This window comes from Manis pentadactyla, chromosome 10 (assembly GCF_030020395.1).
Source record: "Manis pentadactyla isolate mManPen7 chromosome 10, mManPen7.hap1, whole genome shotgun sequence".
Classification (NCBI taxonomy): Eukaryota; Metazoa; Chordata; class Mammalia; order Pholidota; family Manidae; genus Manis; species Manis pentadactyla.
The window spans coordinates 5,896,778-5,912,062 of NC_080028.1; the positions used below are offsets into that span (position 1 = coordinate 5,896,778).

Genomic DNA, 15,285 nt, shown 5'->3' on the forward strand with positions numbered 1-15,285 from the left:
GGGCTCATGTGGGGCGGTGTCGTATTTAATCCTTTCCTGCGGAGGTTTAAGTAAGCGCACGGGTCATTCCAGTTCCGCACTCTGCGGTAGGGCGTCTCCCCGCCGGGGAGGAACCGGTAACTGCGGAACCTTTCTTCGCGCTCCCCCGGCCCGCCCGGCAGGAAATGCGTCAAGGACACGCCGCGCCGCGCCGCCGCAATAGGGCCTCGGTCGCCCCGGTAACGCGCGTGTAGCAGGTTTCTGGCGATGAGCGTCCGGCTCCTACAGGCTGCGCGGACTTGGGGCTGGGGCGCGGGCGCCCCCCGCGGGGCCTCGAACTTCCCGCTGCCTCCGCCGGGCGCGGTGGACGTGGCTGAGCTGCTGCGAGATGCGACCACAGAGGAGGAAGGGGCCAGGGAGGAGGCGGCAGCGCGGCGGCTGCCGGGCCGATGCTCGGTCCTGCTCTTCCCCGGCCAGGGCAGCCAGGTGGTGGGCATGGGCCGCGGTATGCTCCGCTACCCGCGCGTCCGCGAACTGTACTCCGCCGCCCGCCACGTGCTGGGCTACGACCTGCTGGAGCTGAGCCTGCACGGGCCGCAGGAGGCCCTGGACCGCACCGCGCACTGCCAGCCCGCTGTCTTTGTGGCTTCGCTGGCCGCCGTCGAGAAACTGCATCACCTTCAGCCCGCGGTAAGGCCGAGGCCCCCGTCTACCAGGCTAGAGTGCTTCCACGTCGGACTCCTTCGGCAGAGGCTCACTTGAGTTCCCTCCGTGTGCTAGGCACTGTTCTAGGCGCTGAGGATACAGCCGTGAACAAAAGGATCCCTGCCTAGAGGGGCGTGCATGTCAGGGAAGGGAGACAGATAATAATAAATATACTATATTAGTATAACTAAGTGTTATAGAAAGCCCCAGAGAAAGGGCCGGCCTCGGGAGTCAAGGGCTGGTTTGCAATTTTAAATGATCTGGCCTCGGGAGTCAAGGGCTGGTTTGCAATTTTAAATGATCTTTAATTAATTACTAAATGATTTTAGAAGGATTGAACTTCATCCTTAAATGAAGGATCATTAAGAGATGATATCTGAGAATGTCACTTCAGGTGACTGGGCCAGGTATGTGTTAAGCACTTCAGACACATTATCTTCATGTGATTCTCTCAGCAGCCCTGTAAGGTAGGTGTTACCCTTTCCTAATTGCACAGGTGAGATAACAGACTCACAGAGGCTTGGGAACTTTCCCAAGCTAAGAATCAAATCCAACTCTCTGTGTGACTCTGAAAGTCACCCTCTTCTGTGTTAAGTTCCCTCCAGCTCGGCTGACCTGAAAGACAGCTTCAGGGTAGAGGCTAGAGAATCCGATCCCTAGGTTGGAGTCACAGCTCCACCGTGGAGTCAGCCAGCGGGCTTTAACTTGCCCTGCTGGAGAAGTTCCTCATCAATAAGGGGCTGGGATCAGTGACTGTCAAGGCCATTTCTTGTGTCCTCTTCTAGCTGGAGCACCAGGCCAGCAGAATCTGGCTCACTGAGCCACTGAACACCTTGCCAGCTCTCTAGTGCAGGGCCCTGGATGGAGTGTCCCTGAGCATTTGGCCTCACTTCTGTATCTGTCACCACAGGTTATTGAGAACTGTGTTGCTGCTGCTGGATTCAGTGTGGGAGAATTTGCAGCCCTGGTGTTTGCTGGCGCCATGGAGTTTTCTGAAGGTACACAGAAAAGGGTTTGGTTTTGTGCAAGGGTGTGTTGTCTTGCTAAGTTTACTGGGGACAAGGGACACTGCCAAAAATAATTCTGGATGTGGTCAGGGGTGATAGAGAAAGTAGCACATGGATGGGGATAACATTGGAAGCTAAGGACCAGACTTCACTTTGATTCTTTGTTTAAGCCCGAAGGCCTCATTAGAGATTCCCTTTCGTTTTTCAATCTCATGGCATCTGCTCACTTCATGGTCTCCCCCACTGTCCTGTGCGTCTCCTCACTCACACTCCTCCCGCACCTGTCAGGTGGCAGATGCTCCATGGATACCCACTGAATGGAAGAGGGTGAATGAATGGTCTTGAGCCATAACAGTTTCACTTCCTAAGATTTTTGCTTACAGTTAAAACAGTTAAACATTTTTTGCTTACAGTTAAATATGGGAAAGGACTTGAATAGACATTTCTCCAAAGAAAATATACAAAGGCCAATAAATACATGAAAAGATGGGCAACATCACTAACCATTAGGGACATGCAAATCAAAACCACAGTGAGACACCACTTCACACCCACTAGGATGGCTTTGATTTAAGAAAACAAAACAAAAAAACAAAATTATAAGTGTTGGTGAGGATGTGGGAGAAAAAAGAAGTTCACACATTGCTGGTGAGAATATAAAATGGTGCAGCCATTATGGAAAACAGTTTGGTGGCTCCTCAAAAAATTAAACATAGAATTAAACATACCTCATGACCCAGTGGTTCTACTGATAGGTATGTACTTAAGAAATGGAAACACATGTCCACATGGAAAATCTTGTATAGAAATGTATACAACAGCATTATTCAGCCAAAAGATGGAACAACCCAAATGTCCATCATCAGATGCATGGATAAACAAGTCATGGTCTGTCCATTCATTGGGATATTATTCAGCCATAAAAAGCAATAAATTACTGATATAGGCTACAACATGCATGAACCTCAAAAACACTAAGTGAAAGAAGCCAGACACAGAACGTCACAGTGATCCCTTTTATATGAAATGTCTGGAATATGCAGAACACAACAGATTAAAGGTCACAAGGGGTGGAGGGAAGGAGAAATGGCGAGCGGCTACTTCATGGGTGTGGGGTGTTTTATGGGATGAAGGAAAGTTTTTGAAATGAGAGTTGGTGTCTGTACAACATTACAAGGACAACAAAGGCCACTGAATCATGTATTTGAAATTGGTTATATTTTATGTGCCTTTCACTTTAAGAGAAAGCATAGTACTACTCTGGAAACTGAAAAGAAAATTTAAGATTTCAATATCCTAATAAAATTATTTTGCACAGATAATTTTATGTGTACATGATTTGCAGAGATACAGCATATGTACGTTCTGTGCTGAGTTTTTCCACTTGCCGTCTCACAGTTACTTAATGCCTACTTAAGGAGCATTTCCACATGCTCTTTTCACATTCCTATGTATTCTCTCTACTTCCTACCACAGGCTTTTGATGTATTTGCTTCACAGTTCTACCTGTGTAAGGGGGCCAAATATCCACTACAAATATATATTGTCAAGTGTCAAGTGAATGAAATGTGGTAAAGAGAAAGGGTGCCGGATTTGCTCCTCAGATGTTCTCTGTTTTCCCATCAAACCTGAACTGGTCCCGTACCGTCTCCTCCATCTGGTCAGCCCCCGCACCACAGGGTGCAGACCTGGACCAGGATGATGGGTGTCCAGTAGTTACAGGCCATTCTTATGTCACGATCGTGCAGCTGCCTGCACGGGCGCAGCCCTATGCTCTCACCTTGCACACGAGCCACACCGAAGCAGGGGCTCCGCGTTTCAGTTCATCTGCCTGGGCAGTGTCGGGTTCTCCAGCTCTAAGTGAGGGCAATAGTGCTTGGTTTATGGTAATTTTTTATGTTTCTGAAATTCATGGACTTGCTTATAGTTTGTACATCCTTCCAAGTATCTGATGGCTCAATTGTTTTACCTTTTCAACACAATTAGTCTCAAATAGTAAACTAGTTAATAATAATTCTCAGTTTTCAGAACAGTTTACTAACTAAAATTTTGACCAGGAAGGAGGTCATGAATCGCTCAAAGCAGTGTAGCTCAAAGTCTGTTCCTTTCCGCTGTACTCGGGGTTTCTCAACAGCAGCAGTACTGACCTTTTGGACCACGTGGTTCTTGGTTTTGCTGGGCAGCTGCACATTGTGAGATGTCGAGCGGCGTCCCTGGCCTCTACCCACCGGAAATCAGTAACACACCTCCCCCCACCAGTTGTGACAATCAAAACACGTCTCCAGACAATGACCTGGGGCCAAAATCATCACTGGTTAAGAACCACCACCCTACGTCAAGCCAGCTTTAAGGCGGGAAGCCCCATGGGTTAATCCGTGTAGTGCAAAGGATAGCCCCTTGCATTTTGATGGCAGTGGTACCGTCTCTGTCGGTGGAGCAGATACAGATACGCAGAACTCTAGCTTTGTGGACTGCTGATAAGCAGCAGTAGCAGGGACTCCAGCATGCAGTGAGGACCTTGTCCTTCTGTCTTTCAAGTCTGGACTTCCCTCCTCCATTATGTGCCCTGATTTTTCCAAATGCGCCTCTCTCTGGATAGGTTTGTACGCGGTGAAAATCCGAGCTGAAGCCATGCAGGAAGCTTCGGAAGCTGTCCCCAGTGGGATGTTGTCTGTCCTTGGCCAGCCTCAGTCCAAGTTCAGCTTCGCCTGTTTGGAAGCCCAGGAGCACTGCAAGACTCTGGGCATAGAGAACCCTGTGTGTGAGGTGTCCAACTACCTCTTCCCTGATTGCAGAGTGATCTCAGGACACCTAGAGGTTGGTGTTGATGGGAGCGCCTTCACGGGCCTCAGCCCAGCACAGGAGGGTGGGACCGTTCCACACCTGGGAGCCCACAGGAGTGTAATGGTCCTCTGCCAAGCCAGGGTCTCCAGGGAATATTTGAGGGCCAGGGGAGTGTGTGGTGGGCCAGGCACTGCAGATGGAGCCGGGACTCCACCACGTAGAGGCAGGGACCTTGGGCAAGTTGCCCAGCCTGTGTGGAATGTCAAGGGGCTGGACCGGCCCGTGTCCAGGGCCTTCCTATAGCACATTCGAGGCTTCTTACAGCCTCTGATCTGGTTGTGTCCTTAGAGGAGAAGCCATTTCCTGCTGGGTTTCCCTGCCTTGCCCTGCTTTTCATTAGGTATCTGTTTTCGCACCTGAGTTAATATCCTTCCTTTCTGTCCTTCCTTCCATTTACCACCTCCCCAGACTGCATTCCTGGAGCATCTCCTATGTAACAGCACTGGGCACACAGACTGATAAGCCAGGGCTCCTGCCACCTAAGGAAGGCCAGCTGCGAACGGATGACTCCAGGTTTCAGGGCAGTTAGGGGTGGCTGACTGCCAGTGGGCCTGAGGGAGAGGCACCAGGAGGCAGTGCCTGGAGGATGAGTTTGCCAGGAGTGGTGGGGGTGCCAGAAGGAAAAGGCAGTTCTGTACAGAGTGCCTGGCTGGGGCAATGCCAAGCGAGGGAGTGCAGACAGGTCTGGCCCGAGGGGCTGCGGGTGTATGGCCCGTGTTACATCTTATCTAGTCCTCACCGCCAGTCCTGTGCTCTGTCGAAGGGCCTCTGCGTTTTACATACAGGGAAGCTGAGGCAGAGAGAGGGGCAAGTGCTTAGAGGTGGCGGCGGCAGAATTGGAACTCGTGTGTCTCCTCCACTTGACCGCACGCAGTTGTCTTCCTGTTTAAGGCCTTGCCAGTTTGCCAGGTGCCCTTGTGTATCTCCTCTTAATCAGGGAGAGCCAGCAGATGCCTCTTGTGGCAGTTCTGAGATGACGGGGAGACCACTTTCAGAGGCCCCCGGGCCAGTCATGTTGCTGGTCGCTCATTTCTATTAATGGCTTTGGGAAGATCCCAGAAGTGGGCCAGGAGGGCCGCACCACGCAGGGCGGGAGTCTCCCTCACAGGCCCACAGACAGGCGGGCACCCAGTCTAGGCAATGACTCCAGGACGTCCAGGTTTGGCCTTGGGTGCTGATGGAAGTGCCGCAGCACAGAGCTCGGGCGAGAGGAGGGGATCCCCTGAGCAGGGGTGCCCTTCCCAACAGTTGGTGTGAAAGAAGTGCCTCGGCCTCTGCTGGACCAATGCCTGGGCTGAGGGCCAGCCACGGGAACCCGTTGGACCCTGCAGCTGTGGCTTGACTCCTGTGGCCCTACCCCGGGCATGCAGTTGCATGTTATGTAGAAAGCACTCTGAGGCCGCTGAAGTGCCGGAAATCCCACTGAGCCGCCAGCCACGTGGGTGCCAGTGACCTGAGCTGTCTAGGCACAGGAAGGACATGGGCTGTGGAGCCCAGGAGGCCTCTGCTCAGGCGCTCCGGGGGCGCGTACCTCAGTGAGATGGGGGCGGATGGAGGGTGGTCACGGTGTGAAGCACCAGGCCCGTTAGGACCGGCTAGGCCACTGCCGTGACAGGCAGCCCACACCGGCCGAGGCGCAGCTCACACTCCCACTCTGTTCTCTGTGCAGGGCTGTGCTCCCCGTGGCTTTCACCCCAGGGCTCCGGCTGCCAGCACAGCACTCACAAACTCAAGGCAGGGGAGAGTGAGGCATGTGAGCCCCCGGCGGCACTGGCTGCGCCCTGGGGAGCAGGACACACCCCTGTGGGGGGGGCCACAGGTGGACCAACAAGCTCCATCCAGCCAAAACTCTGAATCCCTCCTACCCTTTGGGGCACAAATAGCTGGTTTGTTAGGTGTATTTTTCCAGTGCACATGGATGAGTTTAGTGCACAAGGTGATTGCTAATCCTTATATGGTATGTGTAACCCAAGCTTAGTTCTCCTTATCATAACCTTATGGGATAACCATTATTATCGCCATTTTATAGATGAGCAAACTGAGGCACAAAGAGGTAAAGCAGAATTGCCTGAGCTCATGCCACCGCTGTGGCCATGCCAAGGCTTACCCTGAGTCCCAGGGGCAGCTGGCCCAGCCCCCGAAAAGGCTGGGATGACATTAGTTTGGAGGGACATGGCAGAGGATTTTGCGCTCGGGAAACCCTTCCGCAGATCCCTGGAGGGCCGTCAGGGCATCAGCCCTTCAGCCCTGGGCTGTGCCCCAAGGGCACAGGGTCTCTTAAGCATAGATACTCTTTTTTTTTTTTGGTATCATTAATGTACAATTACATCAGCAACATTATGGTTACTAGACTCCCCCTATTATCAAGCATAGATATTCTTAACTCTTTTAAAGATATTTTCAAATTAAGTTTGCATATGGTTCCAAGTTTGAGCCTGTTAGCCCGGGAGGCCCCTTCGAACTCGGGTGCCCTTCAGGAGAAGGCTTTGGCTTCAGGGAGAGAGAGCTTGTTTGTTCTCAGGTGAGGGTTTCTGGTGGGAAAGAGCCTGCATTGTGACGTGAGGCTTGGGCTCTCCTGAATGTTATCTTGAAGGATATGGAGTAACAAGGAAACCTGCTTATTAAAAATTATGAAAACTTAGAGCTGGAAACTAACACTTACTAGGCTTTTTCATTTATCAGACACTTGTACACCTATCCAATCACTTCCCACCAATCTTGTGAAGCAGGTGAAATTATGCTTATTTTATGGAGGAAAAAGAAGTTAAAGCAGGTTGAGTGCTCTGCCCGGGGCCGCCGAGGGAGTTACCAAAGCACCAGGACGGGATGCACGGGTGGGCGGGGTGTCAGCCCCCCGGGGAGGGGCCGTCCCTGTGACTGATGTTAGCTGGAGCAAAGAGGTGGGCTGAGCCCCTCGGATGTTCCCAGGATATGCAGAGAGAAGCGTATCCTGTCATATCCTGGAGGAGGGACTGATGCCAGTGGGGACCGCCTCGCGGGTTTCTTCCCCTCATATTTGCTTGGGTTAAACCTCCTTTCTTTTTCTTCCAGGCTCTGCAGTTTCTCCAGAAGAATTCCTCTAAGTATCACTTTAGACGCACCAAGATATTGCCAGTTAGCGGCGGGTTCCATACCCGCCTCATGGAGTCAGCCTTGGAGCCCCTGGCGCAAGTTTTAAAGGCAATTAATGTCAAGGAGCCTCTGCTTTCTGTCCACTCAAACGTCAACGGGAATAGATACATGCATCCAAAGCACATCCAGAAACTGCTGGTCCGGCAGCTGGTCTCCCCGGTGAAGTGGGAGCAGACCATGCACGCCATCTACGAGAGGAAGAAGGGCACCCCGTTCCCCAGAACCTTTGAAGTCGGGCCTGGGAAGCAGCTGGGCACCATCCTGAGGAGCTGTAACCTGCAGGCCTGGAAGTCTTACAGTCACGTGGATGTGCTGGAGGCTGACGAGGACCTGGACCAGGGCCTGTAGGGGTCTCCCAGTGACCATGGAATAGAGCTGGGGGTGGGGACGGGCCTTAGGAGGGGAAGGAGGCGCCCAGCAGCTGAGCCCAGCCTGGCATCCCCGGAGGCTGTGCACCTGCCCACCCTGCCTTCCTATCAGGCCTCCCCAGGGACTACGTGGAATTGTTTGCAAAGGGCTTTGCCACATAAAAAGTGAGTATTTCTTTACACGACACAGTCTGTTTCTCCCCTTTGAAACATGTTTGAGAGCTGGGGGAAAAGACACAGCAGTGATGGTTACGGGGAGGCTGGATGGATTTTTGCTGCCTCATGGGCAGGCCGCCTCACCTCTTGGCCTCATATGGTGTTTCTGTGAAGTGGGCTGAATCAACGTGCTGGCAGGTGTGTCCTGAGGACTGGAAGGCTTCTCCTGTTGCTGTGTGGGCGCCTGGGCACACTGGCCACAAGCACTTGCCCAGGCAGCTGGCAGCCACCCATAGCCAGAATCTTGGCTCCTTTGTCTGTGAATCCAAAGGGCTTTAGGACCCAACTGGCCTTGGCAGCCCTCCATCCACCCCTGTCCTCAGCAGTAGGGAGTTCCAGCCCCACTTGTTTACTTACCCAACAGATCATATTGAGTACCTGCTGTATGCCAGGGCATGAGTGGCTTTTGCCCTGGTGGGGAGGGTGACTAAGGGTCCTGTTTCCTCCCCCACCCCCAAGTCTTCCCTTTGACGGCAGTTAACTAAGTGCCTACTGTGTGCACAGGACCTAGGCTGACACAGGCTCCCTCACAGAGCAGATTCTCTGCCTGCTCCACACCAAGAGCAAAGCACAGCTCCTCACAGTATTAAATACGAGTGATTCTAAGCTGCTCAGGTGGGTTTTTCATTATTCAGTGATAGTGGGAAAACTATTGGGAATGAAATCTCTGAGTTTGTCTTTAAATGTTGCCATTACGTAGACACATGTCAAATCCTGGATAGCCTTTCCCATTTTGAATTCTATAGTTTTTCAACAGGGGCCTCATTGGCCTTTGAGCAGAAATGGTCTTCATTGTGTGAGACTGTACTGTGCTTTGGGGCAGCTGTCCTGGCTCCTGGCCACTACATGCTAGCAGCACTTCCAGGTATTGTTACCGCCAGACGCGCCTGCACGTTTCCACAGCCCAGGCTGAGAACTGATTTTCACCATGGTCTGAGTTGGAGTTTTCTGTGGAGCATAATGAAAGTACTATTTCTTTTCTTTTTTTTTAAATATAATTTAATTTTATCAAACGTACATCCCAGTCATTTAACAGTCTCCTCTCCCCCCAACCCACCTCCACCCATACCTCTCCCACTTGGTAACCACTAGTCACTTCTCAGTGTCTATGAGTCTAATGCTGTTTTGTTCTTTCTCTTTTGCCTTGTTTTTATACTCCATAAATAAGTGAAATCACATGGTATTTGGCTTTCTCCGCCTGGCTTATTTCACCGAGCATAATATCCTCCAGCTCCATCCATGTTGTGGCAAATGGTAGGATTTGTTTTCTTCCTATGGCTGAATAATATTCCATTGTGTATATGTACCACATCTTCTTTATCCATTCATCTACTGGTGGACACTTAGGTTGCTTCCATTTCTTGGCTACTGTAAATAGTGCTGTGATAAACATAGGGGTACATATGTATTTTTGAAACTGGGCTGCTGCATTCTTAGGGTAAATTCCTAGGAGTGGAATTCCTGGGTCAAATGGTATTTCTATTTTGAGTTTTTTGAGGAAGCTTCATACGTTTCCACAGCAGTTGAACCAATTTGCAGTCCCACCAGCAGCATAGGAGGGTTCCCCTTTTTCCACATCCTCACCAACATTTGTTATTTCTTGTCTTTTGGATAGTGGCTGTTCTAACTGGTGTGAGGTGACATCTCATTGTGGTTTTAATTTACATTTCCCTAGTGATTAGTGATGTGAAGCATCTTTTCATGTGCTTGTTGGCCATCTGAATTTCTTCTTTGGAGAAGTGTCTATTCAGGTCCTTCACCCATTTTTTTGATTGTGTTATTTATTTTTTGGGTGTTTAGGCATATGAGTTTTTAATATATTTTGGATGTTAACCCCTTATCAGATAAATCGTTTATGAACATATTCTCCCAGACTGTAGGATGCCTTTTTGTTCTGCTGATGGTGTCCTTTGCTGTACAGAAGCTTTTCAGCTTGATGTAGTCCTACTTGTTCATTTTTTGTTTCCCTTGCCCAAGGAAATGTGTTCATAAAAAAGTTGTTCATGTGTATATTCAAGAGATTTTTGCCTATGTTTTCTTTTCTTTTTTAATTTTTTATTAAGGTATTATTGATATACACTCTTATGAAGGTTTCACATGAAAAAACAATGTGGTTACTACATTTACCCTTATTATCAAGTCCCCCCCATACCCCAATGCAGTCACTGTCCATCAGTGCAGCAAGATGCCACAGATCCACTATGTGCCTTCTCTGTGCTACACTGTTCTCCCCGTGATCCCCCACACCATGTGTGCTAAACATAATACCCCTCAGTCCCCTTCTCCCTCCCTCCCCACCCACCCCCACGCCCCTCCCCTTTGGTAACCACTAGTCCTTCCTTGGAGTCTCTGAGTCTGCTGCTGTTTTTGTTCCTTCAGTTTTGCTTCGTTGTTACACTCCACAAATGAGGGAAACCATTTGGCACTTGTCTTTCTCCGCCTGGCTTATTTCACTGAGCATAATGTCCTCCAGCTCCATCCATGTTGTTTCTTTCTTATGACTGAATAGTATTTCGTTGTGTATATGTACCACATCTTCTTTATCCATTCATCTACTAATGGACACTTAGGTTGCTTCCATTTCTTGGCTATTGTAAATAGTGCTGCGATAGACATAGGGGTGCATCTGTCTTTTTCAAACTGGGCTGCTGCATTCTTAGGGTAAATTCCTAGTAGTAGAATTCCCAGGCCAAATGGTATTTCTATTTTTAGGTTTTTGAGGAACCTCCATATTGCTTTCCACAATGGTTGAACTAGCTCACATTCCCACCAGCAGTGTAGGAGGGTTCCCCTTTCTCCGCATCCTCACCAGCATTTGTTGTTCTTAGTCTTTTCGATACTGGCCATCCTTCCTGGTGTGAGGTGATATCTCATTGTGGTTTTAATTTGCATTTCTCTGATAACTAGTGATGTGCAGCATCTTTTCATGTGTCTGTTGGCCATCTGAATTTCTTCTTTGAGAACTGTCTCTTCATATCCTCTGCCCATTTCTTAATTGGGTTATTTGCTTTTTGGGTGTTGAGGAGTGTAAGTTCTTTATATATTTTGGATGTTAACCCCTAGTTGGATATGTCACTTACAAATATATTCTCCCATACTGTAGGATGCCTTTTTGTTCTGTTGATGGTGTCCTTTGCCGTACAGAAACTTTTTAGTTTGATGTAGTCCCATGTGTTCATTTTTGCTTTTGTTTCCCTTGCTCAAGGAGATGTGTTCAGGAAGAAGTTGCTCATGCTTATATGCAGGAGGTTTTTGCCTATGTTGTCTTCTAAGAGTTTTATGGTATCATGACTTACATTGAGGTATTTGATCCATTTCAAGTTTACATTTGTGTATGGGGTTAAACAATAATCCAGTTTCATTCTCTTGCATGTAGCTGTCCAGTTTTGCCAACACTAGCTGTTGAAGAGGCTGTCCTTTCCCCATTGTATGTCCATGGCTCCTTTATCGTATATTAATTGACCATATATGGTTGGGTTTATATCTGGGCTCTCTAGCCTGTTCCATTGGTCTATGGGTCTGTTCTTGTGCCAGTACCAAATTGTCTTGATCACTGTGGCTTTGTAGTAGAGCCTGAAGTGGGTGAGCATAATCCCTCCAACTCTGTTCTTCTTTCTCAGAATTGCTGTGGCTATTCTGGGTCTTTCATGGTTCCATATGAATTTTAGAACTATTTGTTCTAGTTCGTTGAAGAATGCTGTTGGTATTTTGATAGGAATTGCATTGATTCTGTAAATTGCTTTGGGCAGGTTGGCCATTTTGACAATATTAATTCTTCCTATCCATGAACACAGGATACATTTCGATTTATTGGTGTCTTCTTTAATTTCTCTCATGAGTGTCTTGTAAGTTTTCAGGGTATAGGTCTTACACCTCCTTGGTTAGCTTTATTCCTAGGTATTTTATTCTTTTTAATGAAATTATAAATAGAGTTCTTTTCCTGATTTCTTTTTCTGCTAGTTCATTGTTAGTATATAGGAATGCAACAGATTTCTATGTATTAATTTTGCATCTTGTAATTTTACTGAATTCAGTTATTCTAGTAGTTTTTTGGTGGATTCTTTAGGATTTTCTATGTATAATATCATGTCATCTGCAAATAGTGAGAGTTTAACATCTTCCTTACCAATCTGGATTCCTTTTTTTCTCTTTGTGTTGTCTGATTGCTGTGTTTAGGACCTCTAGACTATGTTGAATAAAAGTGGTGAGAGTGGGCATCCTTGTCTTGTTCCTGATCTTAGAGGAAAAGCTTTCAACGTTTTGCTTTTAAGTATGATGTTGGCTAGGGGTTTGCCATATGTTGCCTTTATTATGTTGAGGTATGTATACTGTATAATTTTGTTGAGACTTTTAATCATGAATGGATGTCCAATTTTGTCAAATTCTTTTTCAGCATCTATTAAGATGATCGTGTGGTTTTTATTCCTCATTTTGTTAATATGGTGTATGATATTGATGGATTTACAAGTATTGTACCATCCTTGCATCCCTGGAATAAATCCCATTTGGTCATGATGGATGATCTTTTTGATGTATTTTTTTACTCAGTTTGCTAATATTTTGTTGAGGATTTTTGCACCTATGTGCATCAGGGATATTGGTCTGTGATTTTCTTTTTTTTGTGGTGTCTTGCCTGGTTTTGGTATTAGAGTGAGTTTGGAAGTATTCTCTCCTCTTCTACTTTTTGGTATCCTTTAAAAAGGATGGGCAGAAAGAACTATTTCTTAAAACTTCATTTTAGAAACTGTTCAAACATCCATGAAGAACTGTCAGTATTTCTAAATAGTTGCCAAGTCTGTTGAACTCCCTTCACCAAGTGCTTTCAGTAACCGGCAGCCCCGAGGCCAAGCTCTCCATGGTCTCTGGCTGTGCTACAGGCAGGATGGTGTCCCACTCTGAGGAGCACAGTCCCTCACACCTGTGGAGCTGGAGTTGCAGTGAAGGGTAGGTGATTCCGAAGGCGGGCCTCTTCCTCGGAGTGTGGGGTGGTGTTCCCTGGCCCTAGGAGGGGAGGAACAGCACACAAAGGGCACACAGTGCTGTCTTCACGAAGAACCCTGAAAGCCTGGTAGGAGGGAACCCAGAGGCACAGGAGGGCAGGGTTCCTCTGTGGAGCCTCAATCAGGGGAGCCCCAGGTTGGGGCTGGTGGGCCTTCACCCTGGCTCTGATCCTGCAGATTTTGAATCCGGATGAGTGACAGGGGCACAGGATGCTGAGGGGAGTTATGGGAGGAGCCCAGAGGCCTGGGGTAAGGGCCTCAGGGGCTGGGGTGAATCCTGTTCCGGGGCAGGATCGTGGCCAGGTCCTGGCCCTTGGAGGAAAGCACCAGTGCTGTCTTTGGTCCCTGGGTACTGGCCCCCCTGAAGGCAGGAATTGCATTTGCTACCACAGCTTTGGGCCCCACATCAGTGGAGAACCTTGGCCTGTTTTCCTCCAGCAGCTTAACTCCCAAGTCTGTCTGCAAGTGGGAATTGCTCTCCTGCCTGGCAGGCAGGGGTTTCCCTGGGCACCTTCTAAGAGATTCAGATCTTGCCTCATCTCCACAAGTGCTGAATGAACCAGGAGCCTATTCAAAAGCCTCTGAAACAAAGATGGGATTTCTTATGCCCCCACAGCCTTGTCACCTCCTCTGGGAAGGTGCCCGACCTTGGGTCCCCAGGTTGTAGGGTCTGTGCCCATCCTGCGGCAGTGCCTGGGACCCACACAGAGCTGCTGGAGATGATGGTGAAACATTGTATGGAAATTCTTTAGGGATCATGAAGCCACTGGATAACCACATCATCTCTACCCCTTCCTGGAGGGGACAGCCCTCTGTTTCTCCCTTTTGGGGGTTGGAGAGTGATTTTCCCTATTGCTTTTGACTCAGATTGAAGCCCACTGCAACTCCTAAGGGCCGAGCTGCTTTGTGCACCATGTGTGAACAGCCAGGCAGGCTTCACGCTGTGACCCCTTCCCCTCTGTGGCCTCAGCGTCTAACTGCCCCATGGAGGCTAGATTGGATGACAGTGGCGATCAGAAGACCCCAGTCCAACTGGGATCAGGATCCTGGGTGACACAAACCTGAGCCACCTTGATCAAGTCCCTTACCTGTCTGGGCCTCATTTTCCCACTTGTAGGGCGGGCTGTCTGGAGCAGGTAGTGAAATGTAGCCACAACCGCATCAGCCCAGGAGGTCAAGGCTGCCTCCTTACGTGTGGGTGCCGGAGCAGCATCAAGCTCATCAGGGCCCTGTGGTTGCTGTGACCTGGCGAGAAACCGTGGGTCAGACACTGGCCAGTCCACCCCCATGTTCAGGCCTGTCTCCCAGCCGGGGGCCTTTGTGCTGCTTGGCGGCCCCTTTTCCACAGCCAGCTCCTCCAGAGCCTTGTCTTATCTTGCCCATCCCTGGCCCCACCGCTTTCTGTCTTTTGCTGCCCTCAGAACACATCCCTCAAGACTCTTAGCTCATGTGTGTATTTTTCCCCAATAATGTGGAATCTGAAGCAGGGACCATTTCGTCTTTACCACATCCCCAGCTCGAATGCCAGAGCCTAGCACAGTAGACACTCCTCTGATACCCATGGGTGGAAAGAGTATTGTGGACTCCAGGACAGGGTGAGCCTGGGGAGGGTGTCCCCAAAGTCCTGCAGGGAGAGGCCACTGCCCAGTCAGCATTGGCTATTCCTGGGAGCATTTCCAGCCCTCTTCCCTCTGAAGAGCCCCAGGCACTGCTGGCCACATCCACGGTGGGCCTGTGGCTGGGGGGACAGTTTATCCCCTGAGAGCTCAAGAGGGAGAAGGCAGAGTGCCATGTGGTCAGGGACTTTCTAAAGTCACACCCCTGGCTTTGGCCTTGCCACATCCCTAGCCACTGACTCTACAGTGGGTCCCCAGAGCCTCGGGGCCAGGGTACCCACACAGGGCAAGTTGTGGGGTCACTTCCAGGTTTCTAAGTTTGGTGTGGATGCTTCCTGGATGGAACAGGGTGCCATGATGGAACTTCCCCAGCAATGACCTGGGAGCTGGGGGATTCTGGACTCACCCTGGGAAGTTC

The 15,285-nt window shown here is 49.4% G+C and overlaps 1 protein-coding gene across 2 annotated transcripts; it reads left to right on the top strand.

The window, feature by feature from the left end:
- Window positions 1-163: 163 nt before the first annotated feature.
- Window positions 164-8,220, top strand: MCAT (malonyl-CoA-acyl carrier protein transacylase). 2 transcript variants are annotated; one of them, XR_008991875.1, is made up of 5 exons: window positions 164-669; window positions 1,595-1,682; window positions 4,291-4,508; window positions 7,218-7,369; window positions 7,587-7,715. XR_008991875.1 is itself a non-coding variant. In XM_036931416.2 (4 exons), the coding sequence occupies exons 1-4, from the start codon at window positions 247-249 to the stop codon at window positions 8,013-8,015; spliced, it is 1,158 nt and encodes a 385-aa protein (XP_036787311.1). In that variant the 5' UTR covers window positions 172-246; the 3' UTR covers window positions 8,016-8,220. The 2 variants fall into 2 exon arrangements, 1 of the variants encoding a protein (XP_036787311.1); XM_036931416.2 differs by lacking the exon at window positions 7,218-7,369 and having other exon boundaries at window positions 172-669; window positions 7,587-8,220.
- Window positions 8,221-15,285: the final 7,065 nt, after the last annotated feature.